Source organism: Balaenoptera physalus (genome assembly GCF_965194825.1).
Source record: "Balaenoptera physalus genome assembly, chromosome: X".
In the NCBI taxonomy this organism is placed as follows: Eukaryota; Metazoa; Chordata; class Mammalia; order Artiodactyla; family Balaenopteridae; genus Balaenoptera; species Balaenoptera physalus.
In genome coordinates this window covers 60,733,256-60,746,095 of record NC_138903.1, presented here as the reverse complement: position 1 = coordinate 60,746,095, position 12,840 = coordinate 60,733,256, and the positions used below count along the sequence as shown (strand labels likewise).

The window sequence follows — 12,840 nt, the reverse complement described above, 5'->3', positions numbered from 1 at the left end:
GGCAGCCAATCCACACTAGGAACTCAAGTCAGAAAAGCCAGGTGAGAGGCCTCTGCACATGGCCCCTGTGAGCAAGTGAATCCCAACTAAGCACAAAGGGGAAAAAAAAAGTCATCTCAGAGCTGTGACTATTTTAGCCATTGTTTTTCCCTGTGGAACACTGCCTTTGGGGCAAAACAAGGAAGCAGCAGGTGATTCTAATGTGCAGTGCAGAAGGAGAGCCACTGCAGGCCAGCTTCCCCAATTCCAAAGGCACTCCAGCCGTGTGGCTGACAGGGTCTGGGTGCTCCGGCCAGGTGTCAGGCCTGAGCATCTGAGGTGGGACAGCTGAGTTCAGGACACTGGACCACCAGAGACCTCGTAATATCAATTGGCACGAGCTCTCCCAGAGATCTCTGTCTCAATGCTAAGACCCAGCTCCACTCAACAACCAGCAAGCTACAGTGCTGGACACTCCATTCCAAACAACTAGCAAGACAGGAACACAACCCCACCCATTAGCAGAGAGGTTGCCTAAAATCATACTAAGTTCACAGACACTCCAAAACACACCACAAGATGCAGTCCTGCCCACCAGAAAGACAAGATCCAGCCTCATCCACCAGAACACAGGCACCAGTCCCTTCCACCAGGAAGCCTACACAACTCACTGAACCAACCTTAACCACTGGAGGCAGACACCAAAAACAACGGGAACTACGAACCGGCAGCCTGAAAAAAGGAGACCCCAAACACAGTAAGTTAAGCAAAATGAGAAGACTGAGAAACACGCAGCAGATGAAGGAGCAAGGTAAAAACCCACCAGACCTAACACATGAAGAGGAAAAAGACAGTCTACCTGAAAAAGAACTCAGAGTAATGATAGTAAAGATGACCCAAAATCATGGAAACAGAATGGAGAAAATACAAGAAACGTTTAACAAGGACGCAGAAGAACTAAAGAGCAAACAAACAATGAACAACACAACAAATGAAATTAAAAATTCTCTAGGGACTTCCCTGATGGCACAGTGGTTAAGAATCCGCCTGGCAAGGCAGGGGACACAGGTTCGAGCCCTGGTCTGGGAAGATCCCACATGCTGCGGAGCAACTAAGCCCGTGCGCCACAACTACTGAGCATGCGCTCTAGAGCCCACAAGCCACAACTACTGAGCCCACGTGCCACAACTACTGAAGCCCGCGTGCCTAGAGCCTGTGTTCCGCAACAAGAGAAGCCACCACAATGAGAAGCCTGCGCACCGCAACAAAGAGTAGCCCCTACTCGCCACAACTAGAGAAAGCCCATGTGCAGCAATGAAGACCCAAGGCAGCCAAAAATAAATAAATAAATTTTTATTAAAAAAAATCTCTAGAAGGAATCAATAGCAGAATAACTGAGGTAGAAGAACAGATAAGTGACCTGGAAGATAAAATAGTGGAAATAACTACCACAGAGCAGAATAAAGAAAAAAGAACAAAAAGAATTGAGGACAGTCTTAGAAACCGCTGGGACAACATTAAACATACGAACATTCAAATTATAGGGGTCCCAGAAGAAGAAGAGAAAAAGAAAGGGATTGATAAAATATTTGAAGAGATTATAGTTGAAAACTTCCCTAATATGGGAAAGGAAATAGGCAATCAAGTCCAGGAAGCATACAGAGTCCCACACAGGAAAAATCCAACGAGAAACATGCCAAGGCACATATTAATCAAACTATCAAATATTAAATACAAAGAAAAAATATTAAAAGCAGCAAGGGAAAAGAAACAAATAACATACAAGGGAATCCCCATAAGGTTAACAGCTGATCTTTCAGCAGAAACTCTGCAAGCCAGAAGGGAGTGGCAGGACATATTTAAAGTGATGAAAGGGAAAAACCTACAACCAAGATTACTCTACCCAGCAAGGATCTCATCCAGATTCGACAGATAAATTAAAACCTTTACAGACAAGCAAAAGCTAAGAGAATTCAGCACCACCAAACCAGCTTTACAACAAATCCTAAAGGAACATCTCTAGGCAGGAAACACAAGAGAAGGAAAAGACCTACAGTAACAAACACAAAACAATTAAGAATATGGAAATAGGAAAATACATATCGATAATTACCTTAAATGTAAATGGATTAAATGCTCCAACCAAAAGACATAGAATGGCTGAATGCATAAAAAACAAGACCCGTATATATGCTGCCTACAAGAGACCCCCTTCAAACCTAGGGACACATACAGACTGAAAGTGAGGGGATGGAAAAAGATATTCCATGTAAATGGAAATCAAAAGAAAGCTGGAGTAGCAATCCTCATATCAGACAAAATAGACTTTAAAATAAGACTATTATAAGAGACAAAGAAGGACGCTACATAATGATCAAGGGATCAATCCAAGAAGAAGATATAACAAGTGTAAATATTTATGCATGCAACATAGGAGCACCTCAATAAATAAGGCAAATGCTAACAGCCATAAAAGGGGAAATCGACAGTAACACCGTCATAGTAGGGGACTTTTAACACCCCACTTTCACCAATGGACAGATCAACCAAAATGAAAATTAATAGGGAAACACAAGCTTTAAATGACATAATAAACCAGATAGATTTAATTGATATTTATAGGACATTCCATCTGAAAACAGCAGACTACACTTTCTTCTCAATTGCACATGGAACATTTTCCAGGTTAAAGCACATCTTGGGTCACAAATCAAGCCTCGGTAAATTTAAGAAAACTGAAATCATATCAAGCATCATTTCTGACCACAATGCTATGAGATAAGAAATAAATTACCGAGAAAAAAATGTAAAAAACACAAACACATGGAGGCTAAACAGTACGTTACTACATAACCAAGAGATCACTGAAGAAATCAAAGAGGAAATCAAAAAATACCTAGAGACAAATGACAATGAAAACACGACAATCCAAAACCTATGGGATGCAGCAAAAGCAGTTCTAAGAGGGAAGTTTATAGCAATACAATCCTACTTCAAGAAACAAGAAAAATCTCAAATAATCAATCTAACGTTACACCTAAAGGAACTAGAGAAATAGAAAACAAAACCCAAAGTTAGTAGAAGGAAAGAAATCATAAAGATCAGATCAGAAATAAATGAAATAGAAACAAAGAAAACAATAGCAAAGATCAATAAAACTAAAAGCTGATTCTTTGAGAAGATAAACAAAATTGATAAACCTTTAGCCAGACTCATCAAGAAAAAGAGGGAGAGGACTCAAATCAATAAAATTAGAAATGAAAAAGGAGAAGTTACAATGGACACCACAGAAATACAAAGCATCATAAGAGACTACTACAAGCAACTTTATGCCAATAAAATGGACAACCTGGAAGAAATGGACAAATTCTTAGAAAGGTATAACCTTCCAAGACTGAACCAGGAAGAAATAGAAAATATGAACAGACCAATCACAAGTAATGAAATTGAAACTGTGATTAAAAATCTTCCAACAAACAAAAGTCTAGGACCAGATGGCTTCACAGGTGAATTCTATCAAACATTTAGAGAAGCGCTAACAGCTACCCTTCTCAAACTCTTTGAAAAAACTGCAGAGGAAGGAAGACGCCCAAACTCATTCTATGAGGCCACCAACAGCCTGATACCAAAATCAGACAAAGATACTACAAAAAAAGAAAAGTACAGACCAATATCACTGATGAAGATAGATGTAAAAATCCTCAACAAAATACTAGCAAACAGAATCCAACAACACAATAAAAGGATCATATATCATGATCAAGTGGGATTTATCCCAGGGATGCAAGGATTCTTTAATATACCAAATCAATCAATGTGATACACCATATTAACAAATTGAAGAATAAAAACCATTTGATCATCTCAATAGATGCAGAAAAAGCTTTTGACAAAATTCAACACCCATTTATCATTAAAACTCTCCGGAGAGTGGGCCTAGAGGGAACTTACCTCAACATAATAAAGGCCATATACGACAAACCCACAGCAAACATCATGCTCAATTCTGAAAAACTGAAAGCATTTCCTCTAAGATCAGGAACAAGACAAGGATGTCCACTCTCACCACTATTATTCAACATAGTATTGGAAGTCCTAGCCATGGCAATCAGAGAAGAAAAAGAAAAAAAAAGGAATACAAATTGGAAAAGAAGAAGTAAAACTGTCAGTGTTTGCAGATGACATGTTACTATACACAGAGGACCCTAAAGATGCCACCAGAAAACTACTAGAGCTAATCAATGAATTTGGTAAAGTTGCAGGATATAAAATTAATGCACAGAAATCCCTTGCATTCCTATACACTAACAACGAAAGATCACAAAGAGAAATTAAGGAAACAACCCCATTCACCATTGCAACAAAAAGAATAAAATACCTAGGAATAAACCTACCTAAGGCGGTAAAAGACCTGTACTCAGAAAACTATAAGACACTGATGAAAGAAATTAAAGATGACACAAACAGATGGAGAGATATACCATGTTCTTGGATTGGAAGAATCAATATTGTGAAAATGACTATACTACCCAAAGCAATCTACAGATTCAATGCAATCCCTATCAAACTACCACTGGCATTTCTCACAGAACTAGAACAAAAAATTTCACAATTTGTACGGAAACACAAAAGACCCCGAATAGCCAAAGAATTCTTGAGGGAAAAAAACTGGAGCTGGAGGAATCAGACTCCCTGACTTCAGACTATACTACAAAGCTACAGTAATCAAGACAATATGGTACTGGCATAAAAACAGAAATACAGATCAATGGAACAGGATAGAAAGCCCAGTGATAAACCCATGCACCTATGGTCAACTAATCTATGACAAGGGAGGCAAGGATACACAATGGAGAAAAGACAGTCTCTTCAGTAAGTGGTGCTGGGAAAAGTGGACAGCTACATGTAAAAGAATGAAATTAGAACACTCCCTAACACCATACACAAAAATAAACTCAAAGTGGATTAAAGACCTAAATGTAAGACCTGACACTAAAACCCTTAGATGAAAACACAGGAAGAACAACACTCTTTGACATAAATCACAGCAAGATCTTTTTTGACCCACTTCCTACAGTAATGAAAATAAAAACAAAAACAAACAAACGGAGCCTAATGAAACTTAAAAGCTTTTGCACAGCAAAGGAAACTATAGACGAGACAAAAAGACAACCCTCAGAATGGGAGAAAATATTTGTGAATGAATCAATGGACAAAGGATTAATCTCCAAAATATATAAACAGCTCATGAAGCTCAATATTAAAAAAACTAACAACCCAATCAAAAAATGGGCAGAAGACCTAAGTAGGCATTTCTCCAAAGAAGACATACAGATGGCCAAGAGGCACATGAAAAGCTGCTCAACATCACTAATCATTAGAGAAATGCAAATCAAAATTACAATGAGGTAACACCTCACACCAGTTAGAATGGGCATTATCAGAAAATCTACAAACAACAAATGCTGGAAAGGGGGTGGAGAAACGGGAACCCTCTTGCACTGTTGGTGGGGATGTAAATTGATGCCGCCACTATGGAGAACAGTAATGGAGGTTCCTTAAAAAACTAAAAATAGAATTACCATATGATCCAGCAATCTCACTACTGGGCATATACCCAGAGAAAACCATAATTCAAAAAGACACATGCACCCCAATGTTCATTGCAGCACTATTTACAATAGCTAGGTCATGGAAGCAACCTAAATGCCCATCGACAGATGAATGGATAAAGAAGATGTGGCACATATATAAAATGGAATATTACTGAGCCATAAAAAGGAATGACATTGGGTCACTTGTAGAGACGTGGATGGACCTAGAGACTGTCATACAGAGTGAAGTAAGTCAGAAAGAGAAAAACAAATATCGTATATTAACGCATATATGTGGAATCTAGAAAAATGGTACAGATGAACCGGTTTGCAAGGCAGAAATAGAGACACAGATGTGGAGAACAGACTTATGGACACCAAGGGGGGAAAACCGCAGAGGGGTGGGGATGGTGGTGTGCTGAATTGGGCGATTGGGATTGACATGTGTACACTGATGTGTATAAAATTGATGACTAATAAGAACCTGCTGTTTAAAAACAATAAATACAATAAAATTTAAAAAATATTGTGGTAAAAAGCATAACATAAAATTTACCATCTTAACCAGTAAATTTTAAGTGTACAGTTCAACACTGTTAAGTATATTTACATTGTTGTGCAATGGATCTCCAAAAGTTTTTCACCTTGTAAAACTGAAATTCCATACCCATTATACAACTCTCCACACACCTCCCCAGTCTATTATTTTAGTTTTCTGCCACTGCTTTTATTCATAGAATGCTCTTTACCTTCACCTATGTGCACACAGAAGTTTGCTTATATTTTCTCCTAGTTCTCTTGTAGGTTTTTTCTTTCTTAAAAATTGTGGGGACTTCCCTGTTGGTGCAGTGGTTAAGAATCTGCCTGCCAATGCAGGGCACATGGGTTTGATCCCTGGTCTAGGAAGATTCCCACATGCTGCGGAGGAACTAAGCCTGTGCACCACAACTACTGAGCCTGTGCTCTAGAGCCCATGAGCCACAACTACTGAGCCTGCATGCCACAACAACTGAAGCCCGCGCGCCCAGAGCCCGTGCTCCACAACAAGAGAAGCCACCGCAATGAGAAGCCCACACAATGCAACGAAGAGTAGCCCCCGCTTGCCGCAACTAGAGAAAGCCCGCGTGCAGCAGTGAAGACCCAATGCAGGGAAAAATAAATAAATAAATTTATATTTAAAAAATTGTGGTAAAAAACATAACATAAAACTTACCGTCTTAACCATTTTTAAGTGTACAGTTGAGTAGCATTAAGTATATTTACATTGCTGTGAAACAGATCTCCAGAACTTTTTCATCTTGTAAAACTCAAATTATATACCCATTAAATAACAACTCCCTTTTTCCCCCTTCCCTAGCCCCTGGTAACCACCACGCTAGTTTCCATTTCTATGAATTCGAGTACTTTAAATTCCTTATATAAGTGGAATCATACAGTATTTGTCTTTTTGTGACTGGCTTATTTCACTTACATAACGCCCTCAAGTTTCAGTCATGTTGTAGCATGTGATAGGATTTCCTTCCTTTTTAAGGCTGAATAATATTCTGTTGTATGTATATACCACATTTTATTTATCCATTCATCCACTGATGGACATCTGTATTGCTTCTGCTTCTTAGGTACTTTTTATTTTATTTATTTATTTATTTAGTTTTTATAGAATATAGGAAGGTATTTAAGCCCTTCCTATATTCTTTTCTTTTAATAAATTTATTTATTTATTTTTTATTTATTTTTGGCTCCGTTGGGTCTTCATTGCTGCATGCGGGCTTTCTTTAGTTGCAGCGAGCGGGGGCTACTCTTCATTGCGGTGTGCAGGCTTCTCATTGTGGTGGCTTCTCTTGTTGCGGAGCACGGGCTCTAGGCGCACAGGCTTCAGTAGTTGCAGCATGCGGGCTCAGTAGTTGTGGCTCGCAGGCTCTAGAGCACAGGCACAGTCGTTGTGGCGCACGGGCTTAGTTGCTCCGCGGCATGTGGGATCTTCCTGGACCAGGGCACGAACCCATGTGCCCTGCATTGGCAGGCGGATTCTTAACTACTGTGCCACCAGGGAAGCCATTAGCTACTTTAAATAAAACCTTTATTTACTTATTTGGCTGCATTGGGCCTTAGTTGTGGCATGCGGGATCTTTCGTTGTGGCACATGGGCTCTTTGTTTTGGTGTGCGGGCTTGTCTCTGTTTGAGGCATGTGGGCTCCAGAGTGCGGGGGCTCAGCAGCTGCTGCGCGCGGGCTCTCTAGCTGTGGCACGCAGGCTCTAGAGTGTGCGGGCTTAGTTGCCCCACAGCATGTGGGATCTTAGTTCCCCAACCAGCAATCGAACCCACGTCTCCTGCATTGGAAAGCAGATTCTTAACCAATGTACCACCAGGGAAATCCCTCTTAGCTATTATGAATAGTGCTGTTATGAACATGGGTATGCAAATATCTCTTTGAGACCCTGTTTTCAATTCTTTTGGATATATACCCAGAAGTGGGATTGCTGGATCATATGGTAGTTCTATTTTTAATTTTCTGAGGAACCTCTATACTGTTTTCCATAGCAGTTACACCATTTTACAATCCTTTCAACAGTGCACAAAGGTTCTAATTTCTCCACATCCTCCTCATATCCTTCCCAACATTTGTTATTTTTTGTTATTTTTTTTTTTATAGTAGTCATCCTGACAGGTGTATGGTGATATCTCATTTTGGTTTTCATTTGCATTTCTCTGCTCTGAGTATATCTTTTTGTAAAACTCTGACTCTTAGACCATGATAATGTTTCACATACCCTTCATATACCCAAAATATAAACAAACAATTAAAACTAACCAAGCAAGATGTAGTGGGAACCCACAATGGAATACAAACAGTAACTCTGGGAAACAATATCTTGCCTGGATACTCTAAGCCTAAAGACAAAAGAATTATACATATATGCTGTAATCTAGTTCCTAAAAGTGTTTCTCACAGGGGTATGGGCTAGCAATTCCAAAATTATTTTATGTGTATACTAGAACTGAACAAGTAAGTAAATAGAATGCAGATAGTGAGAGCTGGTTTTTCACTGCTGGAGAAAGAAGTTATAAATAAGGAGAGTGGGAGGATTAGAATAAACCCTGTAGTGTTGGACTGGAATCAGAGGTATCAGTCTAAAATCATGGTTTTTAATATATACACAGTTAGATAGACATAAAAATATAGATATATGTGTGGGTTACTATACATACAGATATTTCCTAGCTCTACTCACTGAGAGGGCCTAGAAGTAATGACTCCTCAGTAACAATGAGCACACCTAGCACCCAGGTCTGGTTTCTAAACACCATTTTCCAATTAAAAAAAAACAACCCAGGGCTCCTTGGACATATGGTTGATTCCAGAATTGGGGCAGGGAAAATAGAAGACAGGTGTGGAACATCTGGTAGAAATGCTTAAAAACTTGATAGCGTGTTAAAGAATACAAGAGCCACCCTGAAGGAGCTCCTAGTGGACAAAGCAGAAACAACAAATAAAACAAGCAATGGATGTTAATTGGATGTTAATGCATAGAATAAAATAAATACCCATGAGTCTATATGGCTATAAATACATAATCAAATAAATAAATGGTGGGAGGGGAGAGGCAGCTCTTCCTCATAGTAGAATTCCAATTAATAAATTTCTGAGGCCAGAACCCATGCTCTTTCTATTATACCAGGTTGTCTCAAAGCTAACTAGCTAGTCCTAAGTTGATAGCAAGTTTGTTAAGTTCCCTACCTTGACACCAAGTGCTACCAGAAACTTTAGAATATCAGGGGAAAACAATCATAAGGAGAAAAAGACTCTGTTAGAATATACACTTAAAATTAGTCTATGACTCTTACTTTATAGATCCAGGCAGGGTACCTCCATGGGCTTGCAGCAACAAGACCTGTAGCTGTTGTACCTGGAAAAGGCAAAGAAAAATAGTCAGCTAGTTACCAATCAAAAGTTACTTATCCCTTATCAGCAAAATTACAATGATTAGTAGTAGGGTAATTTTACTTGATACCTATGAAATCTAAGGCATATCTTAGGTATTACAGAAAGCAACATGGTTGATGATTTAATGATAAAAGGACAATCAGCATTACATGAATAACTAGTACTTAGAAGATGAGTTGTCTCTTTTACCTAAGCATCTTCATGAGTTTTTATTGAGAATCTATTTTTTTAAATTTATTTTTATTATTATTATTTTTTAAAATATTTATTTATTTATTTTGGCTGTGCCAGGTCTTAGCTGCGGCACACGGGATCTTCGCTGTGGCATGTTCAGTTGCGGCAGGCCGACTTCTTACTTGTGGCATGCACGTGGGATCTAGTTCCCCGACCAGGGATCGAACCCAGGCCCCTGCATTGGGAGCGCAGAGTCTTACCCACTGGACCACCAGGGAAGTTCCAGAGAACCTACTTTTTTAAAAAAATCAAACTTAGGGACTTCCCTGGGGGCGCAGTGGTTAAGAATCTGCCTGCCAGTGCAGGGGCCACGGGTTCGAGCCCTGGTCCAGGAGGATCCCACATGCCACGGAGCAGCTAAGTCTGTGCACCACAACTACTGAGCCTGTGCTCGAGAGCCTGCAAGCCACAACTACTGAGCCTGCATGCCACAACTACGGAAACCCACGCACCTAGAGTCCATGCTCTGCAACAAGAGAAGCCACTGTGATGAGAAGCCTGTGTGCCACAACGAAGAGTAGCCCCTGCTCACTGCAACTAGAGAAAGCCCACGCGCAGCAACGAAGACCCAACACAGCCAAAAATAAATAAATAAATAAATAACTTAATTAATTAATTAAAAAAATCAAACTTAGCACTGGGCTACGCAATGTGGGGGGGGGGGGGGATACAAGAATAAACTCTTGTGGTTTATTATCCAGTTTACAATCTAGTTGATGAAGACAAGACTAAGGCCTGAAAAAGTAGGAAATAACACAAGACAGAAGATGCTAGTCATCAAGTATAGTTAAGTACTTTAGGGTTCTGAGAAGAAGCAAATTAATGAAATCCCAAAATAGTCCAAAGGAGGCTTCGTGGAGACGGATCTTAAACCAGAGTGAATGTGCAATCAACCTCTCCATTCCCTCTTAAGATAAAAGAGGAGCTGTTCTGCTTGAGCTTTGGATCCCAACTCTTCTTGCCTTCTGATAAATCCTATTCTAGGGACTTCCCTGGTGGTCCAGTGGTTAAGACTCCATGCTCCCATTGCAAGGGGCCCAGGTTCAATTCCTGGTCAGGGAACTAGATCCCACATGCCACAACTAAAAGCCTGAATGCCGCAACTAAAATATTCCGCGTGTCGCAACTAAGACCCGGTGCAGCCAAATAAATAAATAAATTAATTAATTAAAAAAAATCTTATTCTATTTGTTATCCGTTCTCTCTTCTATATCTTTGACTTCTCCCTTTTTACAGAATCCTTCCTACTAAGATTAAAACATGTTCAAGTCTCTCCCATCTTAAAACAAAACAAAACAAAATAAAAGCACCTTTCCCAGTCCCACTTCCTATCTCTTTTGCCCAATTTCTCTCCTTCACAAAGTTTGACAGAATAGTCTACACCCACTGCCTCCATTTCCTTTTGCTCTTCTCTCACTTGCTCTTTAACCTATTCTAACCTGATTTGTGCCCACAACATTCCGCTGAAATAACTCTTGATAATGTCACCAATGATCGGCATGTCACTACATCCCATGGGCATTTTTCAGTCTTCATTTTATTTGACTGTTTGGTAGCATTTGGGTTACCAGACGCCACGCTTTCTTGCTTTTCCTTCTATTCTTCAAGCTGATCTTCTAAGTCTTAGTTCATCTTTGCTCCAATTGTCCTTTAAATGATAAAGTTCCTCAAAGCTCACTCACTTTCTATTCTCTCCTTAAAGTCTCATCTCTGACTATGGTTTCAATTACCATCTATAAACTGGTGACTCCCAAATTTATCTCAAACACAGGTCTTTCTGAATTTAGAACCCTTTTTTTAATGCAATAACACTAGTATTTTACATTTATTATCACATCATTATTTCCAAAGCATGACTACACATGTGATTTCATTTGGTCCACATAGATTTCTAAAGCATTTACAGGGAACAAGGCTGTTTGACAGGGAGAAACTGGTATTTTATCTCCATTTTATGAAAGGGAGCCTTCAGGCAGAAAGCTTAGGGGGGATTTGCTGGCCATCAGTGAAGGAACTGCTGGTAGGGGGGCGCTGTTCCCTCCAATCCAGCTATCTCTCCCTTGCAACCTGCAAGTAAGGCTTATCAGAGTTACTATACCACTGCAGGGAGAAGAGCTTTCTCTGTTCCTTGATAAGCCGCTACTGCTCCATCTTGGAAAGACAGTGGGAAAAGTCAAGGGCAGGATATCAGGAGACCTGGTTCCTCCATCAGCCTGCCCTGAACCACCTATATTCATTTCTTAGACCCCAGTGTCTTAAAATGGGAATAAAGATATCTGCTGTGTTCACTGGCTTATTATGATGATAAAATTAAATAATGAATATAAAAGGGTTTTTTCTGAACCATAATCATATATGAATGTCAAGGTGAGACAGGAAATCTGAAAGGAAGGGAGCTTCTTTGAGGCCTGAGTCTAGACCCTGGAGCCAGACACTACGCAAGATGGTTTAGACATAATATCCTGTTTAATCCTCAAATCAGCCCAGGGAGCTGAGTATTACTATTATTAGATCCCCTTAGATTTTTTGAATTTAGAACCTTTATATTCAAATATCTACTTAATATTTCTGCCTAGTTGTGTGCTATCCCAAACCTGGTCCTTCTCCAGTATACTCTAGGTCAGTGAATATGCAGTTTCACATGCCAGAAAGCTGGGTGTCATACCCTCACCCCCTTATCTAATCCACTGGTCACTTCTTTCTATCACTTTCTAAGCCACCATTTCTCTCTCTGGACCACTGCAGTAACTTCTTAAGTGGTTTCTATGAGTCTACTTTTGCTCCACTATGATCCGTTTCCACACAGCAGCCATACCATCTTTTAAAAGTGGAAATGATCAATGTTGCCACCTTGCTTAAAATCATTTTTAACATAGTACATGAGGCCTTGATCAGGCCTCTGCTTCTTCTCTAGTCTCAGACTGGAACACCCTTTCCTTGCTCTCTCCACTCTAGCCACACTGGCATTCTGAGTTCTTCAAATGCACTGTATTCCTAACTCAAGATCTTTGCAGACATGCTATATGCCTGGCACTGTTCTAAGTGCTTTACATGTATTAACTCATTTAACCCTCACAAAAACCCTA

General features: G+C 39.8%; 1 protein-coding gene across 3 annotated transcripts in view; it reads right to left on the bottom strand.

Annotated features, from left to right (window-relative positions):
- The window catches only part of KIF4A (kinesin family member 4A), a 124,900-nt gene that overhangs the window by 58,371 nt on the left and 53,689 nt on the right, over positions 1-12,840 (bottom strand). For all 3 annotated transcript variants that reach the window (XM_082445957.1, XM_082445958.1, XM_082445959.1), the window contains exon 9: positions 9,421-9,482. In XM_082445957.1, coding sequence (XP_082302083.1) covers positions 9,421-9,482 — 62 coding nt within the window. The remainder of the gene's footprint in view (positions 1-9,420; positions 9,483-12,840) is intronic.